The 20,652-nt window shown below is 47.9% G+C and overlaps 2 protein-coding genes across 2 annotated transcripts; one reads left to right on the top strand and one right to left on the bottom strand.

The window, feature by feature from the left end:
- Positions 1–1,938: 1,938 nt before the first annotated feature.
- On the bottom strand, positions 1,939–7,839 carry CIB3 (calcium and integrin binding family member 3). The gene is made up of 6 exons (XM_081882834.1): positions 7,272–7,839; positions 6,840–6,874; positions 4,614–4,725; positions 4,290–4,437; positions 3,192–3,387; positions 1,939–2,681 (listed from the first exon to the last, which is right to left on the bottom strand). The coding sequence occupies exons 1-6, from the start codon at positions 7,320–7,322 to the stop codon at positions 2,660–2,662; spliced, it is 564 nt and encodes a 187-aa protein (XP_081738960.1). The 5' UTR covers positions 7,323–7,839; the 3' UTR covers positions 1,939–2,659.
- Positions 7,840–11,701: 3,862 nt separating this feature from the next.
- On the top strand, positions 11,702–20,430 carry LOC309353260 (uncharacterized protein). The gene is made up of 3 exons (XM_081882600.1): positions 11,702–11,811; positions 15,407–15,509; positions 16,905–20,430. The coding sequence occupies exons 2-3, from the start codon at positions 15,476–15,478 to the stop codon at positions 18,152–18,154; spliced, it is 1,284 nt and encodes a 427-aa protein (XP_081738726.1). The 5' UTR covers positions 11,702–11,811; positions 15,407–15,475; the 3' UTR covers positions 18,155–20,430.
- The last annotated feature ends 222 nt before the right edge of the window (positions 20,431–20,652 follow it).

Raw genomic sequence — 20,652 nt, 5'->3', positions numbered from 1 at the left:
GGTTTTTGGTGCTTTAAAATCCTGCTGTTGTTGTACTATGAGCCACTTCGTGACTTGAAAAGTGGGGCGCAATTATCTAGGCAAATAGATACACAACTGCAACATGTGCCTTGCAGGGGGTTGGACTAGATGACCCTTGGCATCCCCATACGCCTCCCCTTCCTAACCCCATCACTGTTTGAAGATTTAGCCTTATTTCTGCTCGTACCCCCCAGTTCTATGCTGCAATCATTTCTTCCAACATTCATCCCCAAGATTTTTAATTTTTGTTCACTAACCCCCCTTATACAGATAAGTGGAAGGTTGGCATCTGGTGGCTGGCAGGGAATCCACGGCTGTTTGCCCTCCCTCCACACACCTCATTCCACTCCTCTTGGCTTTTATGTAACTCTGGCCACTGATCTCTGCTGTAAAAGTGGGCGCAGATTCACCCCTTAATTAAGCTTCATTTCTGACATGACCCTGGCGATGGTTCAGGATGCAGGTTTGTAGGCTTGCAGCTGGCCAGCAAGGAATCAGGTGGCCAGATGTGGACCAGTGAATGGCAGCTGGATCTTGATAGCCTTGTGATGGGCTCCAAGTTCTTGAGTCCGGGGGGGCGGGGGGGAAGGCAGCCTGTTCTGGGTGGGGCTGCTCTTCCCTGTAAGGAGCAGGATCATGGCTTGGGGAGAGTCCTGGATCCGCGTTTGCCACCAGAGGTCCAAGTGGCTAGGAGAGCTTGTCCCCAGCTCTGGCCCCTTCTGGACAGAGGGAACTTGGTCACGGTCCTCTCTGCCCTGGCCCCTGACACCTGAGATGCGCATTTTCAGGACCTCTGGCTTGTAATTTCATAGAATCCTAGAGCTGTAGAGTCGGAAGGGACCCTGAGGATCATCTAGTCCAACCCTCTGCAGTGCAGGAATAGTCAGCTGTCCCATATGGGATCAAACCTGCAACCTTGGCATTATCAGCACCACACTCTAAGCAGCTGCTTTTAATACTGAGTTTTGGATCATTGTAACCTGCGCTGGGACCTGCTGGTGATTAAGGGCAGGTGATGAATTTATTTTTTAAATTATTAACACTATTGCTGCTAATCATAATATCATCTGATATCTTCGTAGTTGCAGACAAAATCTCTTTCCACTGAGCACATTTTAATAACGGTGTATATGTGTTTCTTGCATTTATAGACCAGTTTGTCTCCTCACTCAAAATTGCCCTGTGAGGTAGGCCAGGCTGCAGTTGCTACATTGGCTGGGGCTGTTAGTGGACCAAATGCCCTCAATGGGCTCTCCCTTGACAGGCCTGACCATCTCCCCTTGACAGCTGAGGTAGCCAAGCAGGCCAGAAGGTCCTTGCTTGAAAAAAACACAGTTGCTGGACTCACCCAATTCTACTGAACAGGCATATGAAAGGGAAGTGGATTATAGGAAGGGCTTGGTAGGCCAGCTTCAACGTTTCCTTCGTTTGTTGCAGGTATTTTATTTTCGGTAGAAACGGGACTCTGTTTCTGCACCTTCACACACACACACACACACACACACACAGCACAAAGGCTTCTGTTTCCAAAAAGGACAGGAGGGGGGCACAGTCCGATCTCTCAACCACGTTTCATTTTTTTCTGTGACGTGGAGGGGAAGATAAAGGAAAAGCAGGACATTCCAGGATCAAATCAGGAACTGGAGTGGCTTCTGTAATTCCGGGACTGTCCCTGGAAAACAGGGACACTTGGAGGTTGTGTGCATCAGACGTATTTTGCCCCTGAAGACCAGTTGCTCAGGGTCACCGGTGGGAGTGGGCTGTGGAGCTCAGGTCTCCTTGTGGGCTCTGTCCAGCCACAAGGGAAGCCACACACCAGACTGGGGGTGCTCTGACCCAGCAACAGCGTTCTTCCAATGTCCTTAGTGTTGAATTTTAATTCAATGTACCAAGAAAAATGCACAGAAAAGCTCAAGATACACGTTGATCTACCCACACGTAGTTGTTATCTCTGAGAAATGTAGAAAATAACAGGATATATTTATACAAATTCTTCAGACTTGCACGACCCTTTAAAAATTAGCTGATGAAGGTGAATACATTGAAACAGGGCCCTGTCCTGGTTTCTGATCCATAATTGTCTTCTGACTTCTGCTCAGTGATTGAAACTAAGACCTTCACGTCAAACCTGACTATGGACTAACATGAACTTATCTCTACTCATAAACTCTTATCTCTAATTCTGTAACGAATTATTGTGTTATACATATCCTTATAAGATTGAGTTTGTAATCTCTGTTTGAGTTTGTAATCCTTGTCGGAATACATACTTTTGAATGGATTAGTTTTTGTTAAAGTTGACTATTGATTTGCGATGAGGGACCACTCCCACTACTGAAAATTATATTGGCCTGAGTTCTTGGTGTGCTTTTTTCTTGGAATTTTAATTCAAGGCTGGCTGCCTTTCTGTATGTCAGATTGGGGAAAAAACAGAAACCCAGCTGCATTGTTATATCAAGTTGGAAAGAGACCCCACCGTGTGTGAAGCAAGAGGCAAAAGGAAGCTCTGCTCCACCCCGGCCCCCCAGCAGGAGCCCTGGGGAGGGAGCTCCAGGCCTCATCCTCTCATTCAGCTCCGGAAGCAGCAGCAGCAGCAGCAAGAGGGTTTCTGGCTCTCGGTGGGTCTCTGGAGTTTGGGTCAGATTCTGATATGAAAAGTGCTGTTGAAAAACAACAAGAACCCTTCAGCATTGGTGACCCACGGTCAGAAAAGGACATCAGCGAAGATGGGGAGTTTAACATGCAAACAACAGCAGGTGGAAGCTGAACTCCAGGCCTCCTCGTGGCTGAGAGAGAGACTCCAACTAGCTTAGGGGAAAATGTGCCTCTCCTGGCTGAGACGCTTGGCAGCACAGCCAGGGCAGGCTGGGCGATGACGGGCTGCGTGAATCTGTCCTGGGGAGAGAAGGATGCCCAGGCTGAGCTCAGTAGACTGTGTCCGAGAGCAAAAGCCCAGGGCGTCTCACGAGGCGCCTGCTTCATCGCTCTGCATGAGATGGGCAGGACGGGGATGGATGGGAAGAATGCTGAAGGGCAATCTCAGGCTACTCTCACCTCGTTTGGCTTTCCTGGCACCCTCTGCTCTGAGAAAAGTCCCCCCGGAGCTCCTTGTTCCTGAGCCCGACAACCCAGAGAGGGAAGGAAGGCCACGGCCGGGCAGTTTCCATTACCTGAGGAAGTCAGGCGCTCGAACGATCATGTGCTGGAAGTCTTCCAGGGACAGCTTGCCATCGTTGTCCAAGTCGGCTTCCTCCATCACCTTGTTGCACACCAGGCACACCTCCTCCGGGGTCAACTCTTTGCGGGTCAGCTTGTTCACCGTCTTCTCCAGGTCAGATTTGCAGATGTAGTCATCATCGTTGAAATCTGCAGATAGAGGAGTGCTTGGGGACCTCAGGGCCAGAGCAGGGAAAAGCTCCACTGCCTCTGAACTTACGCATGATCCCCTCAGAAGGTCATCTCCCTGCTTTGGCGGGGAGAGTAGTGCCAGAGCCATGGCAGGGAGGCAGGGTGGGGGGAGGCCTGCTTATGGGGGCTGGGGTGGGGGTGCCAGTGTTGCTTCAAGCACCTGCCCTCTGGAAATGGGCTTCCTACGCTCAGGTGCACAGGAGAGTCTGTGGCAGTGTTTGTGGAGCACCCCAAACCACTTCCACACATGCACACACAGTGTGGAGCCTCTGCTTTTCAGTGAGATTCCCACTGCCCACTTGCCAGTAACTTCTTGGGCTTCCTTCAATGCTTTTGATAGATCATGGCAGGCAGAAATTCAGAAGGTGCAGTTTCCCCTGTCACTTGATCTCTTTGCTGGTCCAGCTGCCCCTCTGGCCTCTTCTCCTGCCCCCAAGAGCCACCACTCTCCCTTTCCCATTGCTGGAGTGACTGGCAGCCAGTGAAGTTGTGTGGCAATGCTCCTCTTCAAAGAGCCCATGCCGAACTCCCAGGACTCCTTCCCTGCGGCTGCCACTCAACATTTTGGGGGCCTGAAGCTTGAATTGTCATGGGGGGCCCTTTGCAACCAGCAATGAGGACTGGGTAACCACTGTTATTTTATTCAATGGGGTTGTTCCATGGCAGATCACTGACTCTTGAACTTTGGGATTCTTGAAATAAATACAAACAAAATTTAAAAATTAATCAAAATGACTCAAATCAATGCAACTCAAACTGGGTCTCGTTTTAAGCAATGTAGACTGAAGTCACTTATGGGATCCTCTGGGATTAGTAGATTAGCATGATTACTTTCCTAGTAGATATTCCCCTGACCTTACCGTAGATTTTGAAGGCATAGTAAGCCTTGAGGTCCCGAGGAGCCATTTCACTCATCACCGAGAACATATCCAGGAAGTCATCTAAGGTCATGTTGCCCTCCCCATCCTCGGAGAAGACCTCAGCGATGCGCTGCCGGAAGGGGTTGTCCTGAGGAAGGAGACGGGGTGAGAAGGAAACCAGCCCGGCTTCAGGGCCTCCTCCCCATTCCCCCTGGGGCAGCCTCACTTCGTGGGCAGGTGAGACAGCTGGTGCCAGGCAGCCTCTCCCCACAGAGTCTTCCCTGGGAACTGAACCCCAGGGCCTCTGCCCGCCTCCTCCTGTACCTTCAGCTCAGGCATGCTGCCAATGAGTTCGTAGGGGAGCTTCACGTTGGGCTTCTTCGTGTAATCGAGCGGGACCAGCTGAGGGGCCAGGTCACGGTACCTGTCAAACAACCTGCAAGCAAGGAAAGGAGTCTTTCTCACCTGTGGGATGCAGGACCAGGTCGTGGAGGAAGGATGTGGCTTCTCTCGAGCATGCTGGACTGGCAGGAGTCAATCGTCACTGAGCAACATGCAAGGCGTCATCCAAGATGACTTGCACTGGTCCAAATATCAGGACAGCTCACATCTCTGGCCTCCCCACCAAGCAAGGCAGAAGAAAGAGAGGGTTTGGCCAAGCAGCTCTGAAGGGACCTCCTTTGCTGCTCTGTTATTTACAGTCAAATGTCTGGAGGCAAGGAGAGGTCAGCAAACCCAAGAAGTCTTCTTCTCACCTGCTGCCTAGAGGAAGCAGCAGGCAGGGGGTGTCCTTCTCCCACAAAAAATAAGAAACTAGGGAGAGGAAGAACCGATCAAGGCGATGTTAAGAATATGAAAATGTTAGTGGGGTTCAGACTGCCGCAGAAGGGTCTGTGTGCGAGGGAAGAGAAGGGGGCACAGCCGAGTTTGTTTGGGGGTGGCTGTCTCTGTGTGTGTTTTGCTGATCATTCTGTACATTCAGGTACTTCCTCCCTGCACCACCCCACCAGTTCACAACAGGGAATGCTCCTGCAACCCTCGGCTCATTTACTGAGGTCCAGATCCCCAGACGCCATTGGATGCAGTAGGACCTACTTCCAAGTAAGCGTGCATTGGCACAGGAGGCCTAAGTGATTTTGTGCTCAGTCAGTTTTAAAGGGCATTTACCTGTTTCCATTTCCTAAAAGGTTTTGTCTAGATGTGCTTCTTGTGTTTGCTTTTGGTATGTTGGGTTTCTTACTGCTTTGTTGTTCCGACTTTGTTGTTGGTTGCCTCAAAACAGACATTAAAAAAACAGTCAGGATATAAATCCTCACTAAGCTGGCAGCGTGATCCTTTGCCCCGGCCTGCTCAGAAGCGCAGGCCATTAAACTCGGCGGGATTTCCTCTTGGATTTGCATGCAGAGCACTGCAGCAGAAAGCGCTCACTAGAGGGGAAGTCTAAAAAGTGGGAGCGGGAGTGGGGGGGTCTCCTCCTCCTCTGCCTCCTTTTTGCTTCCTTTGTTTACTGGGCAATGGGCTGTCATCAGAGAAAGTGGCAGAGAACAAAGAGGCAGAAGTTTCAAAAGGGCTCCCTATCAATAATGAATGCCTTATTCATGATACAATTATGGTCTTGGCTTCCATTCCAGACATGAAAACATGCCCATACTTAGGTTTCATCAATGCCCCTTTCACTCAGCCTGTGTCCCTTGCTACATGTCACACAGCAAATGGCAGAGGGGAGGGGGCGCATTTCTCCTGGGCTGGACGCTCCCCCTGCCTTGCTCTGAGACCCCTCAGCCTGCGGGCCTTGGGTCTCCCTTCCTGGGCACTTATTTGTTTATCCGCTGCATTAGTATATCCCCTTTTCCTTCCGGGAGCTCAAGGCTGTGCCCATGGCTCTCCTATTCTAGCTTCATTACACCCCTGTGAGGTGGGCTAGATGGACAGGGAGAGAGGGGCTGGTAGCTGGATGCGAACTCGCTTCTCCCAAGGGGCTCAAACTCTAACCACTCCACCACATTATCTCTGCAGAGTCTCAGCTGGGGGAGCTACAGAGGCCACAGGAACCAAATGGTTTGGAGTTTATTTGGAAGTATTTCGAGTGTTTTGTGCTCAGCTCCTTTCCGCTTTCTCATTTGGAAGTCTCAAAGTTCAAAACTGAATAAACTTACTAAGAAGGAAACTATGACTCCCAAGGGAGTTCTAGCGCCTTCTTCTGCCTCACACACTGGATTGCCCAGTGGCTCAGTTTTGTCGAGCGAGAGTCTTAAAAGGCCCCTTGGAACCCCCTGATTTAGGCTTCTCTGCTGCAGGGACCCGAAACTGATCCTGCCACTTCCAGCTCCCTCACTTCAGCAGAGGGGATTTCCAGAATGCGGAGCTGAAGGGCGAGCGGAGCCAGGCGCATTTCATCCCAAATGGGCATCTGTGAAAGGCAGCCTGGGCAGAGACGGGGAGAGGCCGCTCTGCTTCAGCTGCTGCCGCCCCCCCCCCCCGCCCGAGCTTTTAACAAAGGATAATTCTGACGCAGGTATTTGGATTCTGTAGCGAAACGCATAATCTCACCTGAGAATTTCTTTCCGTGTGAAGAACGTTGCATCCTGAAACAGAAAAGAAATATGAAATCAGGCACAGAGGGGAGTCTGCGAAGGCTGGAGACCCCCGCCCTGGAGTGATTTCTGATCTTCTCGCAAAAATCCTCTCCTACCCCACCCCCACCCCCGTGCTGTACAGACATTAGCCGTAAAAATAAGCTCTTTGAATCCAGGAAAAGGCAGGTTGTTGCTGCTTTGACTCCATCTACTGCTGCTGCTTATGGGCTCCTGCACGGACACACTCCTCGCAGGGCTGCGTTCACACATGGCATTCGCTCTCGTGTGGCTTGTCTGCATGTTGACTTGAAGAAGCAGCCGCTCCCGCTTCCTGCCCGGCATTAGCAAAGCTCTGGTGAGCGCGCAGGCATGGAAGCTCCCGCGCTGCGTCCGCAGGTGCTCTTACCTGATAGGCGTCCAGTTGCTCCGGAGTGAAGATGGTCTGCTTGTTACCCATCTCTGAGCCCTGGGCCCCCTCGTCCCATGGCTCCTGCCCCTGAAGCTGCCTTTCGAGAGAGGCGTCTGGCTGGGGAGGTTAGGAAAAGCTCCAGCAATCGGGCTCTCCGGGAGTGGAGGGGATCAGGTATCGCCCGCTCGCTCTCCTCCATGGACCTCCGGATCATAATAGAGGCATTTCATCAAATCTTCAGTCCGGAGGCGGCACCAGGTGCATGTCCAGCATCACTCACCTGCTGCCTGCGGCGCGCGCCGGCCCCGGAGGGCTCAGGTTACGCCGTGGATGCCAAGGCCCGCTCCTGGCTCGCTCTGTGCGCAAGGGAAGGGGCTGCTGCGCGCGGACTCCGTGGCGCGGCCTGGCGGCCTCCCTCCTGCTGCCGGGAGGTCTCCCTGCTTCGCCCTCCGCATCTCCCCAAGTGGACTGGAAGAAAAGTGGCTCTGAGCAGCGAGCCCTGCGTTGCCCCAACCACCCAATGAAAATATGTTCGGCCCCAGAGAGAGATATGGGGAGATGGCGGGAGGGACCTCTCTCTCCCCCCCCCCACTGCCCACATCGCCGTGCATTTGCAGCCAGCAGCCACACATCTGGTTCGCTGAATTCAAAATCTCTGAAAACGTCAACACACTTGTTTATTTATCTATTTATTTATTTCATTAAAATGTATACACCACTTGACTGTAAAAAAGAAAGAAAGCTCAAAGCGGTTAGAAAAGAATAAAACAAGAAAATTATCAGTAAAGACAATTCACAACAACTATTTAATGCATTTTTAAAAATGCAAAATCAGAGATAAAATAAAGGCAGACTAGAACACACCCCATCAATCTCGATATCTGGCTAGGCTTTTCTAAAGTTGTTGGCAGGAGCTGAAAAGAGCACCTGCCTGATAGGGAGTTTCAAAGTGTAGCTGCCGCTGCAGTAAAATATTAATTTGTTACGAATGCAGAAGTATGATGTGGGAGTTGTAACTGTGCAAGTTTTGCAGATTGAAGTGATCAAGTGGTCCTATATGGGGCTTGGTGATCTCACAGCAAGGTGATAGTGGCCAAAACTTGGGCCTTGCCCAGCATTTCTCCCACTGCTGCCACCACTTCGGACCTCTGACTGCTCAGCCTCAGACTGATGCTGGCAGCTTAAACAGAGACAGATGAGTGGCACATGCAGCAGCACAAGGGCGCCTGGCCAGATCACTAGTCAGCATTGCTTGCGTTTGGAACTACAATGGTACAGTATCTGATCAGCTTCAAGCCTTTAACTTTCTTTCTTGATTAATGAAAACCTTCTTGGCAACCCGCAAGCGTAACATGAGTCCACAGTGTGATGCAGCAGCAAAAAAGGCCAATGCTATTCTTGGCTGCATCAACAGAAGTCTTGTGTTTGGATCAGGGGAAGTCATTGTTGTTGTTTAGTCGTTTAGTCGTGTCCACCTCTTCGTGACCCCCTGGACCAGAGCATGCCAGGCACTCCTGTCGTCCACTGCCTCCCGCAGTTTGGTCAAACTCATTCTGGTAGCTTCGAGAACACTATCCAACCATCTCGTCCTCTGTCGTCCCCTTCTCCTTGTGCCCTCCATCTTTCCCAACATCAGGGTCTTTTCCAGGGAGTCTTCTCTTCTCATGAGGTGGCCAAAGTCTTGGATCCTCAGCTTCAGGATCTGTCCCTCCAGTGAGCACTCAGGGCTGATTTCCTTCAGAATGGAGAGGTTTGATATTCTTGCAGTCCATGGGACTCTCCAGAGTCTCCTCCAGCACCAGAATTCAAAAGCATCAATTCTTCAGCGATCGGCCTTCTTTATGGTCGAGCTCTCACTTCCATACATCACTACTGGGAAAACCATGGCTTTAACTATACGGACCTTTGTCGGCAAGGTGATGTCTTTGCTTTTTAAGATGCTGTCTAGGATTGCCATGACTTTTCTTCCAAGTCATAGTCCGGCTCTATTCTGCCTTGACAGACCACACCTGGAAAACTGTTCTGGGCACCATAATTTAAGAAGGATGTTGACAAGCTGGAAGGCTTGCAGAGGAGGGCAACCAAGAGGATTCAAACTACAAGAAAGAAGATTCCACTTAAACATTAAGACAGTAAGAGCTGTTTGACAGTGGAACAGACTCCCTCGGAAGGGGGTGGACTCTCCTTCCTTGGAGGTTTTAAAGCAGTGGTTGGATGGCCATCTGGCTGGGAATTTTTTTAAAATAATCCCTGGCTGATGGCTACCCAGCCTCTGATGAAATATGTCCACAGAAGGAGAGTCCACCACCTTCCAAGGGAGCCCCATACACTCTGAAACAGGCTTTACTGCCACAAAGTTATTTCTGATTCAGGTAGGTAGCCGTGTTAGTCTGACGCAGTAAAAAAAATTTTTTTTAATTGTCCAGTAGCACCTTAGAGACCAACTAAGTTTGTTCTGGGTATAAGCTTTCGTGTGCATGCACACTTCTTCAGATACAACTTCTTCTGTTGTATCTTCTTCTTCTGTTGTAAAAAAGGGGGGGACGTGGGTGGCGCTGTGGGTTAAACCACAGAGCCTAGGACTTGCCAATCTAGAAGTTCGAATCCCCGTGATGGGGTGAGCTCCCGTTGCTCAGTCCCTGCTCCTGCCAATCTAGCAGTTCAAAAGCACGTCAAAGTGCAAGTAGATAAATAGGTACCGCTCCGGCGGGAAGGTAAACGGCTTTTCTGTGCGCTGCTCTGGTTCGCCAGAAGCGGCTTAGTCATGCTGGCCACATGACCCAGAAGCTGTATGCCGGCTCCCTCGGCCAGTAAAGCGAGATGAGCGCCGCAAGCCCAGAGTCAGCCACGACTGGACCTAATGGTCAGGGGTCCCTAAGGTGCTGCTGGAAAGTTTTTTAAGGTTATTCCTGTTTGTTTTAAACCATATTATTGGGCGGTGGGGTAGTGGTGTCAGTCTGTATCACAACCGAGTGCCTTCTGATTCCTGGGTCCAGCAAGGGTGAAATTCTAATGGAAGACTCCATTGTTGAAGGAGACAGGCAAGTTCGCTGCTGAGTTAATGGTCATAAGTACTGCCATTACTATAATAAAGGACGTTTCTCTGTGTGAGGGGGCAAATGGGTGCCCCCCCCACCTGGCTGGTGGTGAGAAAGACAAAGGCCAGAGCTATGTGGGTGAGATGGGCTGGGGGCAGGCAGCAACTAGAGACAGATCCATGCTGAATTCTTGCTAGAATCCAGGATTGTAGCAATGGGAAAAGCAAGACCTTCTGGGGTGCTGTGAGCCCCTCCATCTTAGGCTCAGGTTGTCTCTATGTGCAAATAAACCCTATATCCTGAGAACAGAGCCTGGAACCCCAGGGATCTCACACCGTTGGGAGACTGGGGTGGTCAGCAATAGCATAGATGGAAGGGGAGGTTTCTGCATGACATATTGTTATTATTTATTACATTTCTATATGGTTCTTCACGGGTTACAATAGAAAGCCACAAAAAGACATGCCATAAAAACAAACATTCCTTCCCCAGCTGCTTTTGTGGCGCTGCAGCCGGGTGTCCTAAAGAAGGCAAGGCCCCAAGAGAGGGTACTTTGGGGGGGCAGGGGAGGCCATGCCTCTGAAAGGGCAGGTTGGAGTGCTGAGCGCAGGCCTCTCTTTTAAGCAGCAATCTTCCTATTAGGAAAATGTACATATCTCAACACGTGTTTGTAATGTTGTAAGAATTTCTCAGAAACTGGGGTCCCACATACATGGCTACCAAGGTGCCAAGGCAACCCCCCCCTTTTGAAGTAAGTATTGCTATTGAAAGTTTATTTTACATAGAATACAATAAAATTCAAACCATAGCAAAGACAATAAAAGTCTCATTAGCCGCTCTCCTCTGCCAAAGATCACATCTTGACGTTCCAGCTTGCGCAACAGCTCCCCCTGCAGGAGCGTCCGCCGGTACTGCAGGCAAGCAAGCAAAAAGGCGCCGCTCCCATTTTCTTGTAAGCCGCCCGGAGCGTGAGAGAAATGCTCCACCTATGGCGCGCACCTCGGGTTTTATGAATGAAAAGGCACAATTCATGAATGAAAGCCGGCCCAGATATTATGCGGAGTGGAGAAGAGGTATGTTTCGGCCCTGGCTGACCTCAGAGACACTTCTCGAGTAGCCAGGAGCTCCTGGATGGGCTGCTAATGGGTCACCAATCTGCAAACTGGGTGGGAGAGTATTTGTCAAAAAAGGGAAAGTCTCTTGTTTATGAATGGGGGAAGGTTGGTGTCAATGGACTCCGGGCTATTTGCCTCCCGGCTCTCCTCTCGCGGGGAGGGGGCGTGTCTGGCGCGCAGGGGGCGGGGCGTGAGAAGCAAAAGGGGCGTGGGTGGTCTCGGCGGGTCCGGAGCTGGATCCTCCTGGGACCGGGAGAGCTGCCTCCCTGCCTGGCTCCCTGGTGCTGCGGGGCAAGCGCCTTGGTGTGGTTCGGAGGAGCCTTTCCCTGGGCAGGAGGGAAGGGGTCGCCTGTTTTGGAGCCCTGGCTGAGATGGAGCTGCGAGGTATTCCTTTTCTTTCCCTCCTTTTTCACTGTTAACTCACTGTAATATATATGCATAAGGGAAAGAGGTTTTGACTGGTTTTAGGTAGTTTTGCAGGGTGCCTCCGTGCGCCCCTTTCAAAGTGTTTTGACGAGCTTTTTCTGAGAGAGTTCTGGAGGAGCGAGGCGAGGAGCCATTTATTGCCCCCGGGCGGCATCGTGGCCCCGCAGGAAGGGGGGGAGGGCAAAGGGGGCAGCCAGCGGGGGGAGAGGGGTGCTTCCGTGGCCAGCAGCACCAGGAGGGCCCAGCGGGGGAACGACGACGGGACCCCGTGTCTTCGGACGTGGGGAGCGGCAGAAGAAGGGGGAGGGTTCAAGCGGAGCTTGGATGGCCATCTGCGTCGTGTGAGATTCCTGCATTGCAAGGGGCGGGACTAATGAAAAAATTGCTCCTTTTCCTTTATGGGGTATCCAAGAGCCCGTATAGAGTCCTTACACAGGTTCCCTATCGGAAGGAGAAAATAACAGAGGCCAGCCAGAGGATATTGAGAAGCAAAGCAGCTAGTAAGCCTGGCCTTTATTAAAGCTGTTGCAACAGGGCCCCCCACTTCCCCCACGCAGGAGGGAGGAGGAACCCAGAACAATGGTGTCCAGGCTCTTATATAGACTTTTGAAACTGCCCACCCTGTAGCCAGAGACCACCCCCAAAACATCATACATACATCACAGAAAGAGGCAGTCTACAGCAGAAATCCTGTCTGCCAGGATACCTGACAATGGTCACTGATTGCATTACCTAGACAGCCCAGCCATTCTTTTCTGATGGTAAATACTTTAATTCCTGAATCCAGGTCACAGGCTCACCCTATTCATGCACAAATATGCCCTTAAGGCAGATAAGCAAAAGACAAGGGAGAGTATTTCCCCTTTGTCTTCCTCCTTGCAGAAAATTTTTGAGGTCAGTTTGGGGGAGTCAAAATGGTTTCAGGATTGCTCTCCTGTACTATTTCAGACATGTGGTTTATATATTTATGTATGTGTTTGCCTTTAAATTTATGAATGTGTGTGTGTGTGTGTGTGTGTGTGTGTGTGTATGAATGAGACCTTAGAATTCCTGTAACACTACAATTCAGTTATCAGCTTTCCTGCTCCTTGCAGAGGCTTTCTCCTGCCACCAAACCTCTCCTCCAGTTTCTGGCCAAGGGAGGGAGCAGTTCAGAAGGCATAAAGAGCCCTTCCCTGCCACCCATAAAACTTCTCTAGGTGTGTGCAATATACTGCGGTCCTCCTGGGCTCCTGTGCAGGATTCCTAGAAAGGAAATAAAGGTGGAGGCGGCAGATCCTCCAGAGCAAAATGCTCTCCCTTCCAAGTCCCTTCCTGCAAGGGAAGTGGCTTTTGCCTCTCTGTTGTGCAAGTGAAGCCTCGGTGGTGCCTTCTGGGATTTGGCGAGTCTCTTCTCTTCCCCCTAATAAGGAAAAAATCTGGGGTGAGAGACTACTCAACAGCCCAGCTTGTCCATGCGGTCAGTAAAGGAAGGAAGTTTGAGCCAAGTAATTTGGAGCAAAACAGCGGTCAGTAGACCATGATCTTTATTGTTGCACAACAGGTTCCCACAGGAGCAAGAACCCTGAGCATGGGGTGACATTGACTTTTAAAACTTCCCATGATATCCCAGAATACAGTTCGTACAGCATCATTGATACATCATCACTGACATGTCACAAAAGGGGAGTACAGAGGGATTGAAAATTAGGGTAGGCAAAACATGTCCAGGCATGTCACTGGGTCCAAAATTAGCATAGGCAGACATGTCCCAGCACCTCTTAAGTAGCCATCACCAAAGAACAATAGAACTTTTTACATATCCTTGTCCTGGGGCAAGTCTGGGGATGAGCTCTTGGGATTCTATGGTCAGCTATCAGCATGCCAATTGCCACCCTTGGGCACTCCCTGGGTGGGGTGTTGTGTATGTGCCCCCAGTTTGAGGGATAATGGCAGGAGAGAAAGGTAAAAGGAGTCCTTTCCTCTAAGGGCAAAAATGGCCTTGGAATGGAGGAAATTGGTGCAGGGTTTGATTTTATATAGCTTGGTATCTTCCCTAAGCTGTCAAGTCGAAAGGATACATTCAGGCACAATATTTGTAACATTGTAACAAGTGTAAAGATGTGCCCCCTGTCATTTCCATAATACCCCACAGGGGGCCTGGAGTAGAATGGGGGTCCCAGAGGTGCAGGGCACATACAAAACTTGGCAGAAGATCAAGGGATTCATTCTGATCTCTTGGAGGATTCCTGAGAGCCTAGTTGGATGAGCAAGACTCAGCTGACCCAAAGCAGAAAGAGGCCATGCCCTACAAATTGGGAATAGTGGGGAATTTTTGGGAAAACTCTATGCAGAAGATCCTGGGTAAGGAGGACACCCTTAGCTCAGATGCACAGATCCAGCAGTTCTGTTAAGAGGAAGCCACCTCACCTTACCTCGCCTTCTGAATGTTGCTTGTGTTATTTATCAGTTGTTGCAGTTTTATTTGTATACTGGCCTTTGAATGGTAAAATAGGCTTCTGAAACAGTGGCTAGGATTCACGTAACCAGCCTCATCAGTTGCGCAATGGCGCTTCCCCCCGCCCCGCTCCCATGTACCCATTGATGTTGGCTTTAGAGCATCAAGTGGTTCCACCCCAGAAACGGAACGCAGGGAGAAGAGAGAGGGGATGCTTTCATCGGGCAAACTGGAATGCCACACATAATGTGGAGTTCCACCACTATAATTAATGTCCATCCTTAAAATACACAATTGTTAACGGAAAAATCCGAGGGCTCCCTTGGACAAAAGCAAAGACACCAACCAGGATTACTTGGAGCAAAACAGCAGCCAGTAGGCTTGGCCTTTATTGATCTGTTGCAACAGGGTGCTCCCCTCACTTGCAGGAGAGAGGAGGCACCCAGAAAAATGGTGTGCAAGGCCTTATAAAGACTTTTGAAATTGCCACCCTGTAGATCAAGACCACCCCCAGAAACATCATACATACATCACAGAAGGGGTGTAACCTAAGACCATCCCTCAGATACATCACACCTACATCACAAAAAGGCGGTCTAAAACAGAAATTTGAATGTTGTTTTTTTTCTCCTGTCCTTGTTTATCTCCTGTCTGGCAAGTTACTTGACTGGATTGCCTGGGGAGCCTGGCCAGTCTTTTGTAATGATAAATACTTAGTTCCTGGGCCAGGTCACAGGCTCACACCCTATTCAAACACAGACATACCCTTAAGACAGGATTTGTGAAGGAAAAGACAATGGGGAGGCTTTTCCATTTTCCTTTGAACTTGCAGAGAAAACATTTGGTCAGTTTGGGAATCAAAATGGTTCCAGGTCTGTCTTCCTGTGCTGATCTATGTATGTGCTTGGTTGGTGCACTTATGAACATTTAACATATATCTAAGACCTCAAAATTCCTATCACACAATAAAATAATTCCATTATAACGTTAAAAGAAGCACCCATAATTAAGATGCGCAGCGAAACAATCCCATGAAAACAATGCAGCAATTAACAGAGCAATATGTAATAAATATTTGTGCTGTCTAAGAGGAGAACTTTTCCCTTTTTCTGTTAGGGTCCAAGGTGCTTTGAAGATATAGCTGTTCATTTCACAGATGAGGAGTGGACTCTGCATAAGGAAGTCATGGAGGAGCATAATGGGATCATGGACTCTACCCGTAAGTCTCCCTGTTTGACCATAATATCTGCTTTGAAATTCAATACATATCTACATGTGATGAAGGTCCACTATTTTGATGGGGCTCAATATTGCTGTCTACAACACCTGGAATTCTAACATCCCACTGCTCACCTTGAATGGAGGGCTGTTTACTGTTTTGTCTGCGAATATTCTTATTCTTATTTATTCCATGTATACACAGCCCTATATGCGGAAGTCTCAGGGCAGTTCACAAACAAGACCACAACATAAAAACAAACCAAAAACAATACCCCCCCCCAAAAAAAAACCCAAAAGAGGCTTATTCTAAAAGGGTGTTGGATGTCAATAAGATCAACCAAACGTCTGGTTAAAAAGGAACATTTTTGCCTGGTGCCTAAAGGTATATAATGAAGGCACCAGGTGAACTTGCCTGGGGAGAGCATTCCACAAAGAGAGAGCCACTGCAGAGAAGGCCTGTTCTCATGTTGCCACCCTCTGGACCTCTCAAGGAGGAGGCACACAAAGAAGGGCCTTGGAAGATGATCTCAGTGTCCAGGAAGGTTCATATGGAAAGAGGTGGTCCTTGAGGTATTGTGGTCCTGAGCTGCTTAAGGCTTTATAGGTCAAAACCAGCACTTTGAATTGGGCCCGAAAACTAATCGAAAACATATGGATCCAGAAAATCAGTTTCTTCCAAAAGCACCTGGATCTGGTCTATGACCACTCGCTCTAGAACCTTGTCCAGGAAAGGGAGATTAGCAAATGGCCGGTAGTTAGTTAGGTTTTCTGAATCCAGGGGAGGCTTCTTAAGGAGTGGTTTTACCACTGCCTCCTTCAAACAGGCAGGGACTACCCCCTCTCATAAAGAAGCATTGATAATCTCCCTGGCCTAGCCAGCTGTTGCCTCCCTGCTGGTTTTTATCAGCCAAGAAGAGCAAGAGCCCAATTGGTCACCCTGACGGATCTGAGCACCTTGTCCACACCCTCAAGCCTTAGCAACTGAAACTGAGCCAAAACAACAGGCCTAGACTGTGCCCTGGACACCCCTCCAGTTATGCTTTTTAGGCCTGATCAGGCTGGTCTGAACTGCCCAGGCCTTTTTAAATGTAAGCTTCAAAGTAGTTAGGGATGTTGAAGTAGCTTCTGTCAGGTTCTTTGTTATTGGAGATGGAGGGGATGCCATGATTGGGTCAAACAAAATCCATCACACAAAAGAGCTTGGCTTTAAGAATCTCAAGTTCCCATAAGTATTATGTTATGACCAGTTAACAAAGGCAGTGAACCCTGCAAGAAGACATCGCATCTAATGCCCCTCAGTTTTTCCTCTATCAAAATCATTCATTAGCATTGTTCAATAACTGAGGGCTCCATTTCTTCCTGGGACTATAATCTGTTACTCCCTTCATTGTAGGTGGTGATGAATTGGACATTAAGAACAAGGGAAACCACGGCAAAGTCCACAAAGTGGAGAAACCATATAAGTATTCAGAGTATGGTGAGAACTTCATTCAGAGCTCCCGTTGCAATCAAACAAATTCCATTGGGAAGAAATCCTATCAGTGCTTGGAATGTGGAAAGAGCTTCAGTAAGAAGGGCACACTCATAGTCCATCAAAGAATTCATACAGGGGAGAAACCCTATCAGTGCTTGGAATGTGGAAAGAGCTTCCGTAAGAACTGCCATCTCACTTCCCATCAAAGAACTCATACAGGGGAGAAACCGTATCAGTGCTTGGAATGTGGAAAAAGCTTCACCCAAAGGGGAAGTCTCACTTCCCATCAAAGAATTCATACAGAGGAGAAACCCTATCGGTGCCTTGAATGTGGTAAGAGCTTCAGTGAGAAGCAAACACTTATAGACCATCAAAGAATTCATACAGGGGAGAAACCGTATCAGTGCTTGGAATGTGGAAAGAGGTTCAGTTATAGGTCCAATCTTTCTTCCCATCATAAAATTCATACAGGGGAAAAACCGAATCAGTGCCTGGAATGTGGAAAGAGCTTCATCCAAAAGGGAAGTCTCACTTCCCATCATACAATTCATACAGAGGAGAAACGACATCAGTGCTTGGAATGTGGTAAGAGCTTCATGCAAAAGGGAAGTTTCACTTCCCATCAAAGAATTCATACAGGGGAGAAACCATATCAGTGCTTGGAATGTGGAAAGAGGTTCAGTCAGAGTGCCCATCTCACAACCCATCAAAGAATTCATACAGAGGAGAAACCATATCTTTGCATTGAATGTGGTAAGAGCTTCACCCAAAAGGGAAGTCTCACTTCCCATCAAAGAACTCATACAAGGGAGAAACCATATCAGTGCTTGGAATGTGGAAAAAGCTTCACCCAAAGGGGAAGTCTCACTTCCCATCAAAGAATTCATACAGAGGAGAAACCCTATCAGTGCCTTGAATGTGGTAAGAATTTCAGTGAGAAGCACACACTTATAGACCATCAAAGAATTCATACAGGGGAGAAACCGTATCAGTGCTTGGAATGTGGAAAGAGGTTCAGTCATAGGTCCAATCTTTCTTCCCATCATAAAATTCATACAGGGGAAAAACCATATCAGTGCTTGGAATGTGGAAAGAGGTTCAGTCAGAGTGCCCATCTCACTTCTCATCACAGAATTCATACAGGGGGGAGTGACCATTTAAATGCTTGAAATATGGGAGTTACTTTATGGAAGCACAAAGTTTCATTGAAATGAAAGCAGTGGAAAGAGGTTCAGTCACAACACCCATCTCACTTCCCATCAAATAAGCCACAGTGGGCATAACCATAGAAATGGGTATATACAAATTTAATTTTAGGAGATTGTGATTTGTCTGCAGGCAAGGATTGCAATAGTGTTCATGTCCTTCAGAAACACAGCAAAGAAGTCAATGTTGTCTCTACAACCAAGGAGTGAAAAAGCCTTGCTGAAATTGAGATACACGACATCTACAGCATTCCCCTGAGCCACCCATGTTGTACCTTTATCATAGTAACCTTTTCCAAATGCTCACTGGCTGACTGTTTATCTTTTCTAGGACCTTTTCCTGGTACCAATGTCAAGCTCACTAGTTTTTCAGTTAATCTAGGTCTTATTTTTCTCCCTTTTTGAAGATGGGAACAACATATTGCCTCCTCCAGTTTGTAGGGGCCTCGCCAGTTCTCCAGGAATTCTCAAAGATCATAGACAATGGCTTTGAAATTACATCTGCAAGCTCCTTTAATAACCCTTGGGTGCAGCTCATCAGGCCCTGGAGATCTGAATTCATTTAAAGTAGGCTGGTGTTCCCTTACTACCTCTTTTCATATCTTGGGCTTCAGCTCCCTCTTCACACCATTTATTCTGTTACCACCAGGTTGGGCATCACTTTCCTTTTGGGTCAAGACAGAGGCGAAGAAGGTGTTGAGTAGTTCCACCTTTTCTATGTCACCCAATAGCATTTCTCCGTGTTCCCCATGCAGACGACCTATCACTTGCTTGTTCATTCTTTTGCTTCAAACATAGCTGAAAAAAACCTTTAAAAATAATTTTTAATTTTCCTGCAAGCCTGAGCCCATTCTGAGCTTTAGCTCACCTACAACTGTATACTCTTTTGTGATTTTCCCTTTCTTAGAAATGCCCTTCTTGAATCTCAGCTGATCTGTAAGCTCCTTATGCAGCCATCCTGGTATCTTCAGATGCCTCCCACTTTTATTTCTTATTGGAATTGTCTGCATTTGGGCCTTCAATATTTCACCTTTTAGAAACTCACCCATTTTGGACTCCCTTCTCTTTTGAATATTTTTGAGCATTGGATCTCACCCAGTGGCTCCTTAAGCTTTATAAGAACCTCTAATTCTTTTTCATTTCTTAACACCTGCATATAAAATTGATAACAAATATTCATGAAAAATAATTGTGGGGTTTTTGTTGTTGTTCTAGTATCTCGGGGGTCTCAGAAGCTGAAAATGCTGCTGGTCCAAACAATGTTGTTTAACCAATGTTGTAGCTGTAAATATTGCCATTGGGTTACATCTGATTGCTGATTTTTATCTCATAACACAGTGTTGCTTAAAAATTCATCTTCAGCATCCATCAGTTGATCCAAAGTCAAAATACTTGCTTCCATCCAATCTTTCCATATCACCATCTTTCCCCATTTTTTAAAGTTAGATTTTCCTATAAAGTCAATATAGCATGGGGAAATTGGCCACATCTTTTTTTTATTAGACATTCCATAACTTTATAACTGACATACTGTAATTCTTTCCAAAGTTCTAACGTATTTCGATCCTAATGCTGTCCATCCAACCAAAGGTGCTATGTATGTATATTCCAGAGTTGCCTAAACCAGTTGTTGGCTTCCAGTATTTAACGCCTTACATTGTTATAAAACTATCCGGAGAATTACATGGGGAAAACCCTCTTGTCGCTCAAGATTCCCGAGGGAAGGTACCTTGTTGGTCAAGGGAAGAGCCAAGGGAATGCAGAGCAAAGCCACCAGCAAGCCAGATCCTTATTCAAAGAATACTGTTGCAACAGCAAAGGAAGGAAGGAGAGACCCGACACAAAAGGGTTTTACATTTTATACCTTTGGATTTGGGGCAGTTCCTGTTGGTGCAGGAGTCATTCGTTCTCAGAAACAATGGTGTAGTTTAGTTTGTGTGATGTTCCCAGAAGCTACAAAAAGCCTGGACTGTTTACATCAGGTGCAAGGACATGTTGAAGAATGTTACCTGGACGTGCACAGCTCCTGAACTGAACTGTGAGAACTTTCTTAGTCTGATCTCTGCCTTCGAACTGTGAAGATGTAAGCAGAGGGTCTGGTAGCTTATGAGACTGTTAAGCAGACCTCTACCAGGGCTCCGATAGAAAAATTAATTTCTGTATATAATCTGTAACCATTACGCTTAATGCTGACATTAAAAGACTTCTCTCTACTTTGGATGTTTCCTGTGTTTTATTTTCTTCACAGAAATTTTCCAGTGTAAAGAAAATACAAGTTGATTACATTCAGAACATACCTTTTCAAATATTGAGCAAAATTTATTCGCTGATTTCACATTTACAAAGATCCATGCAATTATGCTTCCTCTTAGAGCTGGAGGGGGGGGAATACATGAGATCTGAAGTCTCCAGTCCATTGTAAGAGTTCTTGGGACTATGTGCTAGGAGGAATATTCCACATG

This window comes from Podarcis melisellensis (genome assembly GCF_964234715.1).
Source record: "Podarcis melisellensis genome assembly, chromosome: 12".
NCBI lineage: Eukaryota > Metazoa > Chordata > Lepidosauria > Squamata > Lacertidae > Podarcis > Podarcis melisellensis.
Note: the sequence above shows the minus strand (reverse complement) of the source record. Positions and strands in the feature narration are given on the sequence as shown.